Source organism: Capricornis sumatraensis, chromosome 12 (assembly GCF_032405125.1).
Source record: "Capricornis sumatraensis isolate serow.1 chromosome 12, serow.2, whole genome shotgun sequence".
Classification (NCBI taxonomy): domain Eukaryota; kingdom Metazoa; phylum Chordata; class Mammalia; order Artiodactyla; family Bovidae; genus Capricornis; species Capricornis sumatraensis.
This window is the reverse complement of record NC_091080.1, coordinates 37564091-37586312: the sequence shown is the minus strand read 5'-3', so window position 1 is coordinate 37586312 and position 22222 is coordinate 37564091. Positions and strand designations below refer to the sequence as shown.

Sequence of the window (22222 nt, the reverse complement as noted above, 5' to 3'; positions counted from 1 at the left end):
ATAAATACTTATTGACTAAATACAAATGTGACAAAAATGTTTGTCCTTCAACTCGATTGCTTTAGGACCAAACACTCAAGGATTTGGGGGAAAAATAAATAGCGCCAGCCCAGGAACATTGCAACACTCTTCAAATCATGCTTGTTTTCATTTTGCAATATCCCTGAACTTGCAAAATGGGTTTCCCTAGTGGCTCAGATGGTAAAGAATTCGCCTGCAAATCTGGAGACCTGGGTTCAGTCCCTAGGTTGGAAAGGTCTCCTGGAGGAGGGCATGGCAACCCTACTTCAGTATTCTTGCCTGGAGAATCCCCACGGACAAAGGAGACTGGCAGGCTACAGTCCACGGGGTCACAAAGAGTTGGACATGACTGAGCGACTAAGCACACACACACAAATTTACAAAAGGGAAGAATAGAAATATACTGTTGGATAAACCAGTAAGTTGTTTTGTTCAACAGAAGATTAAAAACGAAAAAAAAAAAAGAATATATATTAATTTCATTAGATGTGCTCCATGTCCAAGTAAGTGACCAGCTTGGTGACTAACAAAAATGGTATCAGATGGTCTTCTTAAGGAATTTTGGCCAACTGGTAGGGCTCCTCTCTCCTATTCAGAGAAATCACCCACAAATAATGAATATGGTCCTTTCTTTGCTCCAGCTCTAGGAGGAAACCATTACGTCCACGGGTTAGGCAGCATATTGTAGATTAGGTCATATTTAAGTTATCCTCATTAGAAACACAAAAACTTAAAGACTTTGTTACCTATTTTTCTCTGAGAAATTTCCCTTCAATCATCTTTATTATGGAAAGACCATAATTGGTAAAAGTCAGCAAATGGATGCAATCTCGGAAAATGCAATATAGTACAGAACCTTTCTTAAAAGCTAAACTTTGATTAGCCTGTTCCTAGATATCAAGATACTGGAGAAATCTCCTTTCCAATATAAACTTCTTACCCCATCAGATATGGGGCCAACAAGTCACAGTAACCATACAAGTATTCCTTCTAAGACCATTTTTATCTAATCAACTATATTTTAATTTTTATGGGGGCGATCTTAAGAAGTCTTTCTTTTAAATGTTATTTAAAATTTACTTTGCAATATCATTTCTAGATTTAAAATGCATATTTTATTAATAAAGTGAGATATATTTTTATGATTATTTTTTATTTATCAACAGTTCTAGGATCAAGTAAATCTGTCACTAAAGATTATTTAATATATCACTACTATTATTCAGTCTCCAGAAGGCTGAGTTTAGGAACAGGGCTGCTTTTTCTTATCCTCCAGAAATTTAGCACATGTTTATGTACATACAGTTCATGTCCAAATATTGTGCTCTAAATAAAGGATACTCTAGGACTTGGTCCTTGGCATCTCCTCTTAACTATATTCTCTTCCTAAGGAACCCCATCCACTCCAAAGGCTTTACTCTATAATAGTCATGTGCCAATAACTCTCAGATTTCTATCTCTGCATTTGACCTTTCTCCCAAAACTTTCCTTGTACATCTGAATCTTTGACATTTATTTAGGATGTCTAATAGGGCTTCCCAGGTGGCACAGTGGTAAAGAATTCATCTGCCAATGCAGGAGATGCAAGAGACATGGGTTCAATCCCTGGGTCGGGATGATTCCCTGGAGAAGGAAATAGTAACCCACTCTGGTATTCTTTCTTGGGAAACTCCATGGACAGAGGAGTCTGGTGGGCTACAGTCCATGGGGTTTCAAAGAGTTGGACGCAACTGAGCGACTGAGCACACACACACGCTGGAATCTAATAGGCACCTTTGCCCTAATTTGGCCAAAGGAGAACTTACTCTTCATCTGGCTTATGCAAAAAAAAAAAGTGTCTCTTGCAATTGCAAGATACAAATATGCCACGTTTCCCCATCTCAGCCCCTGGCCTTACAAACCTAGGGGCTCTTGAACCCTCTCCATCAGCCTCCAACTGAAAATGTCAGCACTGTTGTGCTACGTTCAAGACATATCCCGAATCTATCTGTCCCGTTCTCTCCATTTCCATGACTGTCACTCCCACCCGTGCCACTGTTTCTCTCTCACCTAGACCACCCCAGCAGTAACTTATTCAAGTCCTGTCTCTCCTCTGTTTAAAATCCTTTGCTTATTGCTCAGTCATGTCCGACTCTTTTTGACCCCATGGACTGCAGCCTCCCAGGTTCCCCTATCCATGGAATTCTCCAGACAAGAATACTGCAGTGGGTAGCCATTCCCTTCTCTAGGGGATCTTCCCAACCCAGGGATTTAACCCAGCTTTCCCACATTGCAGGCGGATTCTTTACCCTCTGAACCATCAGGGAAGCTTGCTTATCACATGCAGCACCAAATACAACCTCCTTGCCCTGGCAACAAAGCCCAACTTGATCTTATAGCTTGGCGCTACCCGTAACTCTGATGTGATCTCCTACCACCTACTTGTACCACCTTTTTTCTTATGCTCCAGGAAAACTGGCCTTTTTCCCCGCTCTGTCCCTGTAAAATAACAAGTTCATTCCAACTTCACTCAAGCAAAACTTCTCTTAAGGACTTAGACTATGATCTTGCATCAGTACTAGACACAGACTTCTGTGAGTTGTCATATGGTAGTTAACACAAGTCAGTGACTCTGAACCCAGACTGTGCACTGGAACCATCTGCAGAGCTTTAAAAAATACTGATCCCTGGACCCTAAGTGAACTGAATCAGAGTCTCTGTGAGGCACTGAAAAATTCATGTTTCTGAAAGGCTCCAGGTCACCCTGCGGGTAGCTAAGGCTGAGAAGAACCCTGGCACAGGTAATGTGCTCTCTTACTCTGATTTTCATTGTATATTTACCTGAGTCAGATTTTTTTTTTGTTTCCCTTTTCAAGAGATGTTTAAAAAGTAAAAACCCAACAGAGTAGGATGGAGTGTCCTTTACAGTAAAGTGAGAACAGAAAGGAAAAACATATATAAAACAAATGAAAAGGATCAGCTAGTATCATCGTGATTCTGTACTTCTTGCTATCATGGAACCCATTTAGATTTTAATAAGGAACATTTTTATGGCCCGTGTTCTATTCTTGATCCCACTCTGCATTAAAGACCCAATCTCATGTTTACATCACATCACAGGATGCTGCTGTTGACTTTGAGGATGAATAAACCTGTTTTAACATGACAAGAACTCACTGAAATTTGGTGGAATTAGCATTTCTAACAAAACTCAAACTTTTCAGTGCTTTAGGCTAGTTTATTTTGGGCAGCAATATAACGTCCTGTGTCTAAGAGAAATGATTTAGAATGAGACAGTGAAAGAGATCAAAAGACTTCAACATTCAATTAGTTCACAGCCTACCTAAATATCGTTATGTGAGTATAAAGGAATCAAATATATGGATTACATCTCCATCAAAATAGTTAGGTTTCAATAAAGGAGCAGAAAGCTTCAGAAAACTCATTTGGATTTTTTTCAGACCTTAGCTTTTGAGAAGTAGTTCAAGCTGCTTGCATGTGTACTTGGTCACTTTAGTTGTGTCCGACTCTGTGTGACCCTATGGACTGTAGGCCACCAGCCTCTGTCCATCAGATTCTCTAGGCAAGAACACTGGAGTGGTTGCCATGCCCTCCTCCTGGGGATCTTCTTGACCTAGGGATTGAACCCGGGGCCTTCTCTGTCTTTTGCATCACAGGCGTATTCTTTACTGCTGAGCCACTGAGGAAGCTGCTTACAAAAACCAAAAGCTAAAGGGTGTGTTTCTGCCTAGAAAATTTAATGATGCTATAAAGGTTAAGAACTGTCATCAGTGGTGGCTGATTAGGGAAATGGAGAGGCCAAAGAACCTGTCACTCATCCACCTTGAAGAAACAAGGCTTTATGACAACATTTCTTTCCTGTGGCCCTTGGCTTCTTGCAGCGATGGTAATGGGCTGAGCACACACATAAGGGCCCCAACAAGGCAGATATATGGCTGTTTGTTTGTTTCAACTCTCTATGAGCCCATACACTACCCAGCCCAATAGGATGACTGGGGGGCAAGCATTTGGTGCGTAGGGTTCTCCTTGTCACTGCAGAGGGAAAGAGTAATTTTTCCAATTAATTTACTTATTCTTTTTAAAACTAATTGCAAATGACAGAGAGACTTGGAGAAAGGAGTTGAGGTCCATGTGTCTCCGTAAGGCCCATGGAGAGGCAGAGTGGTATAACACAACGTAGGCACAGGTGACCTTTGACTTCTGACAACTTGAATCAGAACACTAGTTTGAACACTAACTAACTTTGTCGTCTCAGGAATAAACAACAATTACCACCATTATTACAATGATCAATATTGAGATGACAGGTGAGAAAAACTCTCATTGACCCTTATGAGGATTAGAGTCTTAGGTAATTAAAAAGTATATGTTGGCAAAAACACCACAATCTGATGAAAATCTGGCAGCTACTCCAGAACTGGAAAGCCCAAGCAGAGCTCCCAGTATCAGTTCTTCTTTACCAATAACCCCTTTGTGTAGTTTTGTAATGATGTGAACATATTTGAACATCATTCAAAACCTTATCCTTCTATCAGCTTCATTATTTGTATCATTGTGACGAGCATTAGGAGACTCCTTCCTAAATATGGTCCCACCACACAGAAATCGACAGGCTTCACTATGTTTAAACAGTTCTACTACTTCTTATCTTTTTGTCACATTGACAAGGCAGACTTTCATGAAGAGAAAAGTGAGTTAGAATGAGGATTTCTTGCCTCAGGATGTTAAAAAGCAAAAGAGAGCATCAGAAACCTTCAGAATGCTCCAGACAACAAATACAAGTTTGTTATAAAGCACTTTGAATACTGTTCTATTGACTAAGTGTAATAGGAAGAACATTTTTGGTGGGACTTCCCTGGTGGTCCAGTGGCTAAGACTCCACGTTCCCAATGCAGGGGGCCAGGGTCTGATCCCTGGTCAGGAAACTACATACCTGCCACAACTAAGACCCGGCACAGCTAAATAAGCAAATAAATACTGAAAGAAGAAAAAGGAGAAAATTTTAGGGAAATTAAAGAAGTACCAACACAGAACTTTTATATGATAGAAAAAGACAGGGGAAAAAAAAAGCCAATAGCCCCATAACATCCCTTGAGGGGGCAGATTCTCTCTGGGGTACACTCATTTAGTTGGTTATTATGATACTGTGAAGTAAACCATATAAAGAAGGCTTTTACAAATGAAAAACACTTTCACCTAGAATTGATGCCAACATTAATAACGTAAGTATTTCAGTGTCTCATAGCCAAAGTTCCATATTTTAGCTACCTTTGCAAGAAAACCCAAGAAAATCAATTTGCATCTAAAAGCTCCTTCATGGAGCTGGCTTGGTTTTGTGGCAGGCATCCCAGCTCGCTCAGAGAAGCAGAGGTTGAAGTCTCTTCACACGGGATTGTTTGGTCCCAGTTGAATAAGCTGCTGGCATCTGCTGTTAGCAGAGTGGTAAGCAGATTATGGGTGAGCAGATATTAATATTCTGATTAAACATTTTAAAACCTCACACCACTATTTAAAAAAAAATAATTACACTACTCTGGGAGAACTCTTATACTTAACCATTCTGAAGCCACTTTTAGTCTTATAATGTCTATATTTCATTATCTTAAAAATCTCTACCTATTGCTTACTTTCCAGAATCAAAACTTTTTCTCTCCACTGCCCTAACTAAACTGCAGTGTCTAAAATCATTGTGAATATATGACTTCCCTGGAAAATCACAATGGTTTTCAGACTTTACATTATGCTCTCTTCCTTCCCAGATCTCCTTTTTAAAAAGACAAGGCTGCAGTCATCCTTGGCCTCAGCTTCTATAAAAACCCAGCACAGCCTTGGCAGCCCTCCTGGAAAGACTTCTTGTTTCCTGAGGATCCATTGATTTAACAAACTTAACAAACTTAATAACAGAAGCTATGAAGGAGACATTTGCAGTAAGCATTCTGCAGTTATGAAGCAACAAAATTTACTAGACCACAATAATTTCTCTAACACCATCCATCATGTAGATTATACAATTTAGCATGATAACCAGGAAAGTTATTAATTGTTATTAATTGAGGTCTGCAGTGAACATACAGGTCTTAAAAATCAACAGTAAAACTAGTGGGTTACCACAACTTATTTCTGGGTTCAGACTGCAAAGTCTGTTTATTTCTTGGGTGCTTACTAAATGGGGCCACTGTATTGGAGAGAAACTAAGGGATGACCAGTCTATGCTGACACTATTGAATGTTGGAAGCATCTATGATCCCCGCTTCTAATTTGACCAGTTAGGTTGATAAAAGATCCAGCTCAAGGAGACACCGACTTTGGGCATCTACTCGAGAATGCTGTCAGACTGATGGAGAGATGTGGCTGCATGGGAAAAAGGGCAGAACATCTTGCAAAGGACTTCTATAGCTCTTCAAGAGGAACAAGGGGGAGGAGCCCAGAGGAGGTTAACTCTTCCATCCCACCCATCCTGCCCTCTGTCCAGGCGTCACCCCTTCTTCTCCTGACCTCTCTTCCACCCCTGTGGTCACTGGCCCACTCAGGAGATGCTGCTGGAGAGAGAGGAGGCCAGAAGATCCAGAGACTCCACTAACAGTCAGCTCAGGGGGCCCTTTCATTCACATGCCCTCAATTCCAGAAATATCTTCCAGCTGCTAACACTTGGGGAAAGCAGTCCTAAATCCTACACTGCCTGGGGAGGGTGCTGTGGAGTAGGGCTTCCTTCCCTTATTGTGGCAGGTATGATGTGGTGACTGACCAGACCTAATGCTCCAGCATGGACTCTGAGAGGGCTCAGACCACTTCCTACATCCCTGGCCCTTCGAGGTGGTAGCTCCAAGGAGCATGCCCAGAAGAAAGACCACAGCCAGGAAGCTGGAGAAAGAGCTAAGGAGGGGACTGGCCTTCTGACAGAAGCAAGGATTCTTAAGGACCTCTTGGCTCGGAATAATCACCTCTTCTCTTCCTCTGATTCATGAGCAATGGGTTCCAAAAGAGAGGCCCCTCTTTCGCAGCCCCAAAGTGAGGAGAACCTGATCACAGCTGGACAGAGGTGGTGGGCAGCTATCAGCCAGCACCAACCACTGTCCATCTGTCTTTCCCCAAATCCTCCCCCTCTACCCCGTAAACATCTGTCTCCCAGAGCTTTGGGTATGCTCCCTGGCCTTGTCTGACTCCTCCTCCCACACAGGCAGTGGACGCGTCCCTCGTGGAAAAGGCGAAGCTGGGAGAGGGACCACTCTCTCCCGGAGGGCCGCTTGGGCTGGGCACTCATTCATTCACTGGGCTAGGGCGGGTGGATAGCGGCGGAGCCGGGGCCAGCCCAGGAAAAGCGGCCACTTAAGAAAGACTCCCCAGGTAACCCCCACGCCGGCTCCACGCCGGGAGCGCAGCGCCCTGCCAGACTGTCAGCGCGCGCGGGGCGGAGCCCACACCCACCACCAGGTCCAGCGCGCGCAAAGACTGAGCGCGGTGAGCGTGGGCGCTCCGACCCGGTCCAGCGAGGGTGGTGGGAGCAGCCTTCTCCACCCAACCCGGGGCTCAGAAAACCTGTGTAGGGAGCCCAGAGCGGCGGCGGGACGGTGGGCCGGGGCGGGCGACGCGGCCCGCGCCTTCTCCTGCCCCCGCGCAGTCCCGAGTCTTGGGGCCACCGACCTGCCAGCCGTCTCTCCCGGACGTTTTTCCACAGCCGATCCCAGGCTCTGGCAGTGGAGTCCCGCAACTGCTCACTGATTGACCGCCTGAGCTGCGTTTGGAGAGGTTTCCGCTTGCCGGTCATTTTAGATCCGTCCTCATAACGACCAGCGGGCTTGCCACCGCCACTCCCGCGTGGCCCGCAGCTCAGACTCCCGGCGGCTCGGGTCGCCAGACGCGGGACTCACGCTGGGGTCCCGGGACCAGCCGGGGGCGCGACATGGGCCGCCTTCCCGCGCAGCGGCCGGGATGCGTCTCCACTGCGCGCGCTGCGCAAGGGCACCTCTGCGCTCCGTCCACTCCTCTACTCTGTTCCCACTTTCCCTCTCCTCCCTCCCCTCGGCTCGGCGCTCCTCCGCTCCCGTCCCCTCCCGTCCTTCCCTCCCCCTCTCTCCGGGACGGTCTGGCGCCCCACTCCTTCCCCCAGCGAGCTGTCTCTTCCTACCCCCCTCCCCTAAATCTGACAGCATGGTTCGGATGGGCCCCCAGTCACGGAGTTTCCACCCCTCTTTTCACTCAGAGACCAGGGGCTGAACCATATTCTTCCCATTTCTCGATACTTTCCATTTTTCACTCACAGAAACCGCCACCATTACAACCATTACAAAAATTTTACACTAAGCCACAGCTGGTGCCGAAAAAGCTCATCATGGTTTTCCTGAATTCAAGTCACTTGAAATAGGCTCCTCAGTTTGGCCTTTATGGAGGTAGATACTGGTGCTCTTAACAGAAGTCTTTTCTGGTTTCATGAATGAAATGATTTTCAGACTGCAATCTACAATCAAACTAAAATTATTTATTCATTGCATAGTCATTGAGTGTGAGGAAACTAACCTGTAAATATTAAACCATGAGAAGCCTACATAAAATAAACTTGCATATTCTGGTAAAGCATTAAAATCTGTATACAGTTAGAAAAGTAGGTATTATGAGGAAGTGAAATGTGAAAATAAAAGCGTTTTAGCCAATAACATGAAGTAGGCTTATAATTTGAAATTAACCCTGATTCTTACAGGGACAAGGCAGGAAATATACCGAATCTTTTAAAAAATACCTGAGGAGGTGGTGTCCAAGTCATTTCCCTGGGCTCTAAAGCCTCCCTCAAAAGGTGAAGACAAGCCTCAGGGTGTCCTCCTCTTCTCAAAGCTTTGCTTTTAAAGGGCTTGGAGGACCTTTAGAAAATGTAATTAAGACATCTGATGTACTGAACGATGTGAGATGTGATTAATGTCATACACCTCAAATTTGGCTAGAGAAACTAAATTATTTCAAAACAGAATTTCTGAATTATTTAAACAGTAAAATTGCTTGAAAATCAATTTACAAAAAGTACAAAATTGCCTTTGTATCAGATGCTAAATAAGAACAAGAATTTAGTCAGCTGTTTAAAAAAAAAATTCAGATGCTCCATGTGAAGTCTGAAAATTAAACTATCTAATCCTCTCTCTATTATATAAATTGCTGTTGAGTTAAGGAGTAGAAATTAGCAGCTTCCTAAAGTATTCCATCTGCAATTCTACACTTTTAGTAAATATTCCCTCCACTAGTTTATACTGTTGGTAGAAAATTGGGGGAGAAATGATGTTAAAAACCATTTTTATTGTCTTATACTGTCTTATTTTAAATATTCAAAAATGTTCTCAAGTGAAATACTTTGGAATGAGCTAGAAGGTAGTGGCTGACCTTTTCTGTGCCATCCTGGTAACCATTTTTTTTTTTTTTTTCCTGGTAAACCTTTGAAATGATCAGCTATGAAGCAATAAGTCATGGATCAGAAACAGACTTGAAACTATGGCGGCCAGTTGTAGACTAATTCACATTGCTTTTTGGACCCATGCCAAATACCCTTTTGATTACATCCTCTGTTTTGTTTGCATGTAGTAGTAAGGAAATGCTCAGCAAGAAGCAAGATTTGTGTTATCTTAAAGTGACTGCTATACAGTATAATGACAAAATGTTTCACAATTATGTTCCTAGGGAAGCGATGTATTTAACTTTTAAAAAAGGATCTCTAATTGAATCAAACAGAGGCAGTCCTTGTTACATTATACGCACTGGAATAGAATAGTACAAGCAGCATTCCAGCCATTTCACTGATCATTTAGCTCTAAAGATCCTGGGCCCCTACTTATTGATACTTTCTACTTTAATACATATTTTATATTCAGATGTCATAGATTAGGGGTTTTCTTTTAAGTGACTAATTTGAAGATAAATTCTGGCCTTGCAGATTTGTTTAGTTCTGTCTGTTGAAGGGACCATGAATTCAGGACTGTCCAACAGAAACCAAATGAAAGACTAGAGGGATAGTCCCAGAACAGAACAGGTGCTACACAGCACAACCAAGTTCCCTGACTGCCCAGCTGCTGACTCTGCTGGAGGGAAGCTTACCACTGTGCAGATGCAGCAGCCACAAATGCAAGCTTTCTGAACTCAGTGGGCTACTTGCAGACCTTTATACAGGTCCTTGTCTGTGGGGTTGCACAGAGTCGGACACGACTGAAGCGACTTAGCAGCAGCAGCAGTAGCAGCATCCACTCCCATTTTCCAGGAGTCCTACTTCAAAGCTGAACCTTAAAGATTACCCTGCCTCCTGGGGTCTTCACCTTGAGCAGATGACAATACCACCTACTTCGCAGAAAAGAAATCAGGCAAATCCTTATCCCTGTTGTTGTTGTTCAGTCGCTAAGTTGTGTCCAACTCTTTGTTACCCCTTGGACTACAGCACACCAGGCTCTCCTGTTCTTCATCATCTTCTGGAACTTGCTCAAACTCATGTCCATTGAGTTGGCGATGCCATCCAACTATCTCATCCTCTGTCATCCCCTTCTCCTCCTGCCTTCAACCTTTCTCAGCATCAGGGTCTTTTCCAGTGAGTCAGTTCTTCACATCAGGTGGCCAAAGTATTGGAGCTTCAGCTTCAGCATCAATCCTTCCAATGAATGTTCAGGACTCATTTCCTTTAGGATTGACTGGTTGGATCTCCTTGAAATCCAAGGGACTCTCAAGAGTCTTCTCCTGCACCACAGTTTGAAAGCATCAATTCTTTGGCACTCTGCCTTCTTTATGGTCCAACTCTCACATTTATGCATCCACATGGAAAAACCATAGCTTTGACTAATATGGACCTTTGTCAGCAAAGTGATTAAAAAGTCTCTGCTTTTTAATAACTGTCTAGGTGTGTCATATCTTTCCTTTCAAGGAGTAAGTGTCTTTTAATTTCAAGGCCACAGTCACTATCCACAGTGATTCTGGAGCCCAAGAAATAAACTCTGTTACTGCTGCTACTTTTCCCCCTTTTGTTTGCCATGAAGTGATGGGGGCAGCTGTATGATCTTAGTTTTTTGAATGTTGAGTTTTAAGCCAGCTTTTTCACTCTCCTCTTTCACCCTCATCAAGAGGCTCTTATGTCATCTGAATATCTGAGGTTATTGATATTTCTCCCGGAAATTTAAATTCCAGTTTGTGATTCATCCAACCTTGCATTTTTCATGATGTACTCTGCATGTAAATTAAATAAGCAGGGTGACAATATATGGCCTCGTTGTACTCCTTTCCCAATTTTGAACCAGTCCATTTTTCCACATCCAATTCTAACTGGCTTCTTGACCCATGCACGGGTTTCTCAGGAGATGGGTAAGGTGGTCTGGTACTCCCATCCCTTTAAGAATTTTCCACAGTTTGTTTTGTTCAAGACAAATACACAAAGTCAAAGATTTTAGTGCAGTCAGTGAAGCAGAAGTAGCTGTTTTTCTGGAACTCCTTTACTTTCTCCATGATCCAGTGAATTTGGCAATTTGCTCTCTGGTTCCTCTGCATCTTTGAAACCCAACTTGTACATCTGGAAGTTCTTGGTTCACATACTGTTGAAGCCTAGCAATTGATCTCTGGTTCCTCTGACATCATCTTTCTGTCTGTTTGTTTACAGGCAGACCTTGAGCAATGTTAGATCTGTCTGATTCAGCAGTGTGTCCTCAGCATCTAGATCACTCCTTGACAGCTGTGCTCAGTAAAAACTTGAAGAATAAATGAGTGATTTTTCTCTGATGCTATATATCATTTACTTTGCTAATGGATATTCCTGAAAATTTACCTCTAAACCTACGCTTCTGACTCTATGTCCTATGTTAGCAAAGTGATGCTACCAGCCATCCTTCTTGTGTCCAAGAGACAAGAGAGAATCTAGAAGACATTCTGAACGTCCCATCTTTCTCTGCCTCTCCAGCCCCATAGTTAAGTTCAGGTTTTCTTCTCCCCCCGCCCCCACCCCCGAATTTCAGCATAATGAACTTCACATTAGAAAGCTACTGCTCTTACTCGGTTCTATGTCTTTGTACATTTCTTCTGCTTGAACACCTTTTTTCTGATTTTTTTCTTCACTCAACCTTTAAGAGTGAACTCAGATGTCACCTCCTCCTGGAAGCCTTCCATGAATCCCAGTGGGTGAATGTTCCTCCTCTCCTGTGTTCCTACAGCACCTTGGGCCCATCTCCAGAGAAGCACACATCACAGAGCACTGTAGGGAGGCAACTGTCCACTTTCCTCACAGCCTCCCCACTAGTCCTGAGTTTCTACAGCGGGACTGATACTTTTATTTCTGAATCTCTTGCACCTTTTCTAGTGAACAGCACATAAAGGCTCATTTACTGACTAAATGAATTTAACATTATAGTTTTGGATGGCTGGTTATTACTAGAGTCTGTTCCTTAGTATAAATACAAACTTATAGTATTTATAGTATTATAGTATTTATAGATATTTATAGTGTTTATAGATATTTATAGTATCTCTGAATTCTCTTAAATTCTTATCTTTTCCACTTCTTCTCCCATGTTCAACTCGTCTGTGCCAGGCCTCCCTGTCCATCACCAACTCCCAGAGTTCACCCAAACCCATGGCCATCAAGTCGGTGATGCCATCCAATGACTCATCCTCTGTCGTTCCCTTCTCCTCCTGCCCTCAATCTTTCCCAGCATCAGGGTCTTTTCAAATGAGTCAGCTCTTTGCATCAGGCAGCCAAAGTACTGGAGCTTCAGCTTTAGCATCGGTCTTTCCCATGAACACTCAGGACTGATCTCCTTTAGGATGGACTGGTTGGATCTCCTTGCAGTCCAAGGGACTCTCAAGAGTCTTCTCCAACACCACAGTTCAAAAGCATCAATTCTTCAGCAGTCAGCTTTCTTCACAGTCCAACTCTCACATCCATACACGACCACTGGAAAAAACCATAGCCTTGACTAGACGGACCTTTGTTGGCAAAGTAATGTCTCTGCTTTTGAATATGCTGTCTAGGTTGGTCATAACTTTCCTTCCAAGGAGTAAGCATCTTTTAATTTTATGGTTGCAGTCACCATCTGCAGTGATTTTGGAGCCCAAAAAGATAAAGTCTGACACCATTTCCATTGTTACCCCATCTATTTCCCATGAAGTGATGGAACCAGATGCCATGATCTTCATTTTCTGAATGTTGAGCTTTAAGCCAACTTTTTCACTCTCCTCTTTCACTTTCATCAAGAGGCTCTTCAATTCTTCTTCACTGTCTACCATAAGGGTGGTGTTATCTGCATATCTAAGGTTATTGATATTTCTCCTGGCAATCTTGATTCCAGCTTGTGCTTCCGCCAGCCCAGCGTTTCTCATGATGTACTCTGCATAGAAGTTAAATAAGCAGGGCGACAATATACAGCCTTGACGTACTCCTTTTCCTATTTGGAACCAGTCTGTTGTTCCATGTCCAGTTCTAACTGTTGCTTCCTGACCTGCATCTAGGTTTCTCAAGAGGCAGTTCAGGTGATCTGGTATTCCCATCTCTTTCAGAATTGTCCACAGTTTATTGTGATCCACACAGTCAAAGGCTTTGGCATAGTCAATAAAGCAGAAATAGATGCTTTTCTGGAACTCTCTTGCTTTTTCCATGATCCAGCAGATGTTGGCAACTTGATCTCTGGTTCCTCTGCCTTTTTTAAAACCAGCTTGAACATCTGGAAGTTCACGGTTCACATACTGCTGAAGCCTGGCTTGGAGAATTTTGAGCATTACTTTACTAGCGTGTGAGATAAGTGCAATTGTGTGGTAGTTTGAGCATTCTTTGGCATAGCCTTTGTTTGGGATTGGAATGAAAACTGACCTTTTCCAGTCCTGTGGCCACTGCTGAGTTTTCCAAATTTGCTGGCATATTGAGTGCAGCACTTTCACAGCACTGCCTTTCAGGATTTGCAAGAGCTCAACTGGAATTCCATCACCTCCGCTAGCTTTGTTCGTAGTGATGCTTTCTAAGGCTCACTTGACTTCACATTCCAGGATGTCTCACTCTAGGTGAATGATCACACCATCTTGATTATCTTGGTCGTGAAGATCTTTTTTGTACAGTTCTTCCGTGTGTTGTTGCCATCTCTTCTTAATATCTTCTGCTTCTGTTAGGTCCATACCATTTCTGTCCTTTATCAAGCCCATCTTTGCATGAAATGTTCCCTTGGTATCTCTAATTTTCTTGAGGAGATCCCTAGTCTTTCCCTTTCTATTGTTTTGCTCCACTTCCTTGCATTGATTGCTGAGGAAGGCTTTCTTGTCTCTCCTGGCTATTCTTTGGAACTCTGCATTCAAATGGGAATATCTTTCCTTTTCTCCTTTGCTTTTGCTTCCCTTCTTTTCACAGCTATTTGTAAGGCCTCCTCATACATCCATTTTGCTTTTTTGCATTTCTTTTTCTTGGGAATGGTCTTGATCCCTGTGTAACGTCCCGAACCTCCTTCCATAGTTCATCAGGCACTCTGTCTATCAGATCTAGTCCCTTAAATCTATTTCTCACTTCCACCGTATAGTCATAAGGGAATCCCCAGTGGGGTATAGTGCCCAACACATGGTAAGTGCTCAATATATATTTACTGAATGAATACAATTTGGAAATTGGGGTTATAAAGTGGCTGGGGAAACTAGGTGTGCCCATGTGTTATCCATTGAAATGTTGAAATATTTAGCATTAATCCATTAAAAAAGATAGAAATTGATAAATATGCACACATAGGTACCAAGTCACAACTGATAAAAGAACCAAGAATGACAGAACATTTAATATTACTATAGGTAGTTGTTATTAACCATTTAGAACATTTAATCAAGCTGATTAATTACTTAGGATTTTTTTCCTCCCAAATCTGAATTTTACACTTGAGGAGACTAATTTTGTCATAATTTAATGTCCTCTTTCCATCCAAACTAGGGTTAGAGTCTAAAGTTTCCAGAGTTAAAATTTAAGTGCAGTCATCAGTATCATAAATATGCAATAGAAATGAATTGGATTATCCTTAATAGGTAGGAGTGTTCTGTGAAGTTAACATGCAAGGTAAACATGTGACTCTCTGAACAGGACTACAGTATTGAAAAATTAAAAAAAAAAGAAAAACCATATCTTATCTAGGGAAAAAGACAACATTTTGGTTGATAAAGCATACACGGTTTTAAAGGAGAATAGGATAATGATTAAGAAAAAGAAAGAAGCTATAGAACTATGGATAAGATCTGAAGGACAGAAGTTAAAGGACAGAAACCAGAGGAACCAAAAGGGACTCCAGTAAAACACATCAAAGTGTTGGGCAGAAAGAGAAACTGCTGGAATTATATTTGGAGAGAAGCAACTGCAGGAGGTAAAAACCCTGGAATAAGAACCAGTTGGGCACCTTCCACGTAAGCGTGAAGTGATCACGAAACAAACTGATTTAGGTTAAACTGAGCCTCAAGCAGGAAAGGAACTGAGTTCCCTGGAGAGTGAAGCGGGGGATTCATAGGAATAGAAGAGGGTCTGGGTGTTGTTGCAAACAAAAATCCATAACCTCAGAAGATTCTAATAGAGAAATCTAGAAGTTAATGAGATTTGAGAAACAGAGGTGCTGGAAAGGATTGTTCAGAGGCTTCAAACTGGGCAAGGGACACTGAACAATATAAACCCACACTCTTGATGCCCACCAACCATACACAGCTGGTCTGGCATTTCACTCCACTGTGACATTGTGAAACTGTGCATTAGAACGGTTCCACATGCTGGACGACAGCACTTAGGACTGGAGATGGGAGTCCTACCAAGGAAGTTAAGGTAGGGTAGCAAGTTGGAGACTCTCCTGGGTTTACTTTCAGTGCAGCCAAAAGTAAATCCAGGATTTTCTAGCAGATGAAATATCACATATTTCATCAAGGGGTTTTGTAGATAAATCATGGGAGAGCTGAATACAAAATGCAATCCCTTGACTTTCAAGGGATTTTATTCTTAAAGAATAAATTGTGTTCTCTGGAACCCTTGCTTATGAACTATAATTCACTGAAGGTCAAATGTCTTACCAGGAAAGCATTTTGCTCTGTTTTCTCTCATTATATTTTTCTTGGTATAACTAGTAAACATAATAATTTTCACTTGAGACATTAATTATCCCTGTTCACAAATCTTGTTACTTTCTCTTTAATGGCTTTATGTTATTTTAGCCACTTTCATGTTCTTAAATAACATCTTTATTAACAGTATACCATACAATTCACCTATCGATTATTTTATTTTAAGCAAATGTTTTCTTAATACTATTAGTTGGAGAGGTGCATCATAAGGTCCTATGGCTTTTATCCCCGTGTATAGCATCATAGACACAAAATATTATAAATTCACTTAGTAAGCAAGTGTACGTATACTTTATATGCATACATGCATCATGCGTGTGTACTCGGTTGTGTCCGACTCTTTGTGACTCCATGACCTGTGACCCAAGAGGCTCCTCTGTCCATGGGATGTTCTAGGCAAGAATAGTGGAGTGGGTTGCCATTTCCTCCTCCAGGGAGATCTTCCCGACCCAGGGATTGAATCTGCATCTCTTGAGTCTCCCTTGGCTATGATTATTAAAAATACTTGTGAATAATATTTCCTAATATTTAACATCATAGTTATCTTAAAAAAAGACAGGATAAAGGATAGAACCCTGACACAGATACTGAAGATATTTAATAAATACTTCTAAGACTGATAAATATGTTTGTTTTCAGATTTACAGGATACAATGAATTCTTGGAGCAGAGTTATCTTCAAAACTTTACTTCATCCTTCCAAAACAAGATTTCTTAGAAGTAACTATTTTAATGTCTGTGATCCTAAACTTAGATCTGTTATTATTTCTATAAGGTCATAAAAACCTAACAAGGCACCTGCTTTTGATTTTAGGTTTCTATTTTATCCTTTAAATTTCCTAAGCACCTGCCTAAACCACCTAACCAAGCTTCCCTTCCTTCACCACCATTCATTCTTGCCATATGACGCTGTTAGGTTTTTCCTTAGTTCACTTAGCTTTTCAAACACCTGCAGTTCAACAACAAGGATAGTATTGTCTGGCTTTTTCATTTAGCAATGAGTTGATTTACCTGTCAAGATAAACTTCACTGTACATATTACTGGCTCTCTGGATTAATGCCTTATAAAACAGCACATTTGCACTGTTCTATGCCCTTCCTAAGCATTAAACACTGATTTCATTTGATAGCCCAAATACTATATCAACATTTAGTGAAAGGAGCTTATTGCTCGGGGTTCAAAGATGAACTGTTATGAAAGTGAACCTTTTGTATTCAAGCTAAATGTTTATTTGTTATAAGGGACCTTCAGCAGTTAGGACAGGAGTTATCCATGTCCGGTAAAAGAATATTGTATAGGTATCTAGTACAAGTTTGCTTTAAAAATACATTAAAATAAATATATAGCTAAATGATTAATGACAACACTAACAGCAGGAACACTCATCACCCTCTGCCACTAGGCAGATAAATATATCAAGAAAAAGGGAAATGTAGAGTTTTCATCACATCAGAGATGCACTATATCATTGTCCAAATGACTTAATTTTTTACAAAATGAATGTTAGACATAAAAAATAATATTCCCAGATCCTCTTTTAATTTATGTCTAATAAAGCAGATATATGGGTAGTAACACCAAGCTGAGTTTTGAAACCTGAAGGCAGTTTTCTGCCTTAAACAGTTAATCAACACCACATACAAACTGGCTTCAATTAAATTCAGTCTAAGATAGGTGTGATCTGGTTAACAAATAAACAAACAAAAAAGTTACAATTATTTCTTCCCAGTGGTGAATAACTGTTAAAAAATAAATAGGACAAAAAATGTTTTAAACTAGTAAAAGCAATAATAAATCTTGCTTACAATATTAAAAACTATTCTTTACGTCTTAATATCCATTTGCTTAAATCTTGAGCATTGTATTCTCAAATTTACTAATTTACTTTAACCTGCCCTAGTTCTGCTTTCTTCTTGGTGGGAAGAATATACCATGGTGAAATGGCAGCTAGCCACATATCTAATATGCTTTTACCTTATGTGCAATGGAAGCCAATTCACAATGATTTGGTGAAAGACTCAGTTGGAACTCACAGGATTTTTTCCTTGCAAATATTAAACATTTTATTGGAATGTGATAAGTATTTCAAATTGAACTATATTTAGGAAGGTTTGTTGTGCTATGTGAATTTCAGAATTTAGTAATCTCTCACACTGTGGGTAGTTCCTAATGAGTGCATATCAACAAAGATCTGTTATTTTCAGATATATAACCATTTGGGAAAAGTGCCCAAAGGGCCCACTAGCTGTAAGAACTCTCCTCCCCCTTCTGATAACAGGGCTTGTGATTTCCTTCCCCTTCCTCCTTCCTTCACTGCTGTTTGGTATTGCTTATGTCCCCAGTCTCTCCCTGGACTTCAAACACTTCTTATTTTAGGGGAGTAAACCCTATGAGTAATCCCTTTCCCCACTTCCTCAAGGCACCCCTCCACCAGCTCTATTTCCCAATGTGTCCTGGGTCAAGTAACATCTAACCAGTCTCCATCTCACATCCTGGCCTAGCTTCTGTAATACAGAAAAGAAAGACTCCTTCAAATAAGTGGTATTTGTAAAAAATGTAGACAAATCTAATGGCCTATTTGTATTCAAATATTATAATTAGTCACTCAACAAGTCATTCAGTCACTCAACAAGTACTCATTGAGTACATCCTGAATAACAGACCTCGGGCGGGGTCCATGATACAACTGTCTGTCCCTATTACTGGCTTTGAAAATGAGAAGAAATAATGAGAGTTTAGGAGGGAACAATTTATTCCTGTTTCCTGCTTACTATTAATTAGCAGGAAAACAATAACAAAAATCTTTGTAAGTTTAGTAAACATTTTATTGTGTGTGCTTAGTCACTCAGTCGTATCCTACTCTTTGAGACCCCATGGACTGTAGCCAGCCAGGTTCCTCTGTCCATGGGAATTCTCCAGGCAATAATACTGGAGTGGGTTGCCATGCCCTCCTCCAAGGGATCTTCCCAACCCAGGGATCGAACCCAGGCCTCCCACATTGCAGGCAGATCCTTTACTGTCTGAGTCACTAGCGGGCTAAACATTTTATTAACCCTCTAGTATGTTCTGGGCTATGTGCTTGCCTCTGGAAAAAGCAATATTAAGTGCAAAAGACCCTGTGCTATGGAGGGTCTTAAATAAGAGTGTGGATTAGGAGAGCTCTGAGAATGAGAATGAGTTTATGTCTTGGACAGAAATGAGGTGGTGGCTATGGACATGAAGGCAGGCAGTCGACCAAGACCAGAGCCAGAAGAGGCATCGTGAGGAGTGAGCCCAACATTCAGAGTGTCTTTGAGGGGCTTCAGTAGGCAGGAGTTTCTAGGTTCCAACTAGGGGACCTCCTGGGAGACCCTCCCCCCCAGTATTCATTGCTAGAGATCCCATCACAGTCTGCCCCTTCCCATCACCACAAACATGCCCTATTGGAATCTCTGACCAAGACCTCGGGACCACCAGGGGCAGGCTTGGGAAGTGAGTGAGGCTGCCAGATTTAGAAAATAAAAGTGCAAGGTGTCCAGTTAAGTTTGAATTTCAGATAAACAGCAAGTAATTTTTTACTAGAAGTATATCCCATGCATTTTCTGTATTTGTATTGTTCTGTATTTTATCTGGCAACACTAGAAATGAGATAATATTCTTGTCTCTGTTTAGCCCCATCAGGGTGACCCAGACACAGTTTCAGAAATACTTTCTCCCACTTGTGATTCTCAGCTTCTCAAAGCATTGAGGCATTTAGCAGGTGTCTTTGTGGTTGTCTTTCTGTGCTGAAACAGATGAAATCCTACATATATATAATGGCCATTCCAAAAAGACTTGTATGTTAATAAAAAACCTTTCTAATGGATACTTATTTATCTGTCCTGAGCAAAGTTTAATGATCTGGAAACAAGTCTAGTGGTTCAAGGCAAAAAAATAAAAAATCAACTTGAGACCATCTTTACTGAGTACATATTTGTCTTCTGATCAACTACCACTTGTTTTAAGCTTGTAAACAAAGAAGTATTTAAAAGTTTACTTTCTCTTTGTTTAAAGAATTGTGTCTGTGTTCACTGACATAGACATACATAATATATTAGGTGAAGTTTATTGTAAAGGCAGTTGGGAGAAAAATCTCTCTTGTTTTGGGAACCACTTATCATTAACGGAATAAAGAGTCACTAGGCTTGGTAAATATTAACCAACATATTTGATAATATAAAACAATATTTAATAATAATAATAGTATATGAATAGTATATGAATAATACATAAAATATAAACGTGTGCTCAGTTGGTCAGTCGTGTCTGACTCTTTGTGACCCCGTGGGCTGTAGCCTGGCAGGCTTCTCAGCCCATGGTGTTTTCCAGGCAGGAATACTGACGTGGCATGCCATTTCCTACTCCAGGAGATCTTCCCAACCCAGGGATCAAACTAGTAAATATTCAGTAATTCAAGAGATATCAGTGGATTCATAATCTTTTAATTTTTCCAGAAGCTTGTGATTTTTATATTCTAAAGATAAACGATCATGACCTCAGCTTACTAGAAATGGATATAAGTTACAGGATAAAGTGCATAATCATATTGTTCATGTCTTTATTTAAGGTAAAAGCCTTTGTCTTTTTCAGTCTAGTTCAGCCACTTGTATAACAAGTTACAGCTTCTCTGCGTCTCTGCTTTCTCATCTGTAAAATGGGGATAATAATTTCTCTACCTCACAGGACTGTAGTGTCGATTAAATAAGGTCATATTTATAAAGCATTTAGAACAGAGCCTGGGCACATGTAATTGTCAATTACAATGAACGCTTTCAAATTAATTAATTACAGACAATTATACTTACCACTCTGACCCTCCTAGAAGAGGAAATACATTTTATGAGCTACTTTTGGTGAGTTTGCTAGTTCTCATTCTTAGCTGGGTTTGGGGAACAGGGAACAATGGTTTGCATACACAGTTTCAGAAGGACAGCAAGAAATTAATATACAGCCAAAATCTGCTAATACTACTTAAGTTGAATTTCATTTTTACCATACCTTTCTCATTCTTGGCTGGATTTGGGCAGTAGGAAACAACGTTTTTCATACTATAATTACTTTCAGCAACAAGAAATTAATATACAGTGAATATTTGATAGGACCGTTTTTAATATCCTAGGATTTATCTTAGTGTTAGTGTTTAGTTATAATTCAATAGATTTCTTGGAGTTTTGTGTAGCATTCACATGAAGAATTCAATGATTAGATAGCATTAAGAAATTACTAAGAATATTAAGGAATAATTAATTTCCTTTAAAAATCTCTCAAAAGGTTTAGGATCAATTTGGATCACCTCTAAATGAATGGGTGGAAGATGTGCTAACAGATTTCATGTAGTTGCTCTTTGTCAATAGAAAAAATTTCATTATCTGTCAGTTCTCTCCTTTAACGTCAGTGCTTCCATCATCTGAGCAAAGAGAAATTTTGTAAAGCTAACAGTCTTATCTGTTTTCACCTTCACTGGCATCACATACTGTAGAAAGCTCAGCTCTGTCTTTTTTTTTTTCCTTTCTCTATAAACTTTGCTTAAACATCTGTGAAACACTACATCCTCTCTGAAAGACTATTAAGACAGTGTTCCCTCCTTGAGTCTGTGTATGTAGACAGTGACCATTATGTATTTCAGACTGATGTCATGGAGGATGTCACACTAGGTAGCATTTTGTAATCTTGTCAAATACATTTGCTATTTTTAGCATTCTTCTTTCAATAGTAAAGTTAGGATTAGGAAAATTTCAATATTTAATAAAGCGGGTAGTCTCCAACACTATGCATGGTTTGCTCCAATTAAAAAGGCAAGAATTGAGGAATATAGTGGTTATCAAAAGGATCAACTGAAGGAAGGCCACATGCAATAATAACAAGGACACTGAACTAAAATGCTGCCCGGCCTGAGTCTCATCCTGGCACTGCTGTTAAGAGCTATGCCATGTTAGGTCGGCCCCTTAACCTCACCAGTTCTCATTTGCTTCCTCATTTATGAAGTGAGAGAAACAGAACAGATATCCTCTGAAATCTCTCTTCTAAAATCATGCAGTTTCAGGTAAATGTTTGATACCCAACATATGAACTCCTCCATTGCAATTAAAAGGTTTTATATAATACCATATTGCTTTTATT

General features: G+C 40.8%; 1 protein-coding gene across 1 annotated transcript in view; it reads right to left on the bottom strand.

Annotated features, from left to right (window-relative positions):
* Positions 1–7786, bottom strand: part of STARD13 (StAR related lipid transfer domain containing 13) — a 229432-nt gene extending 221646 nt beyond the window's left edge. Inside the window, exon 1 of the mRNA XM_068984608.1 lies at positions 7663–7786. Within this exon, the coding sequence (XP_068840709.1) occupies positions 7663–7786 (124 nt within the window). The remainder of the gene's footprint in view (positions 1–7662) is intronic.
* Between the last annotated feature and the right edge of the window lie 14436 nt (positions 7787–22222).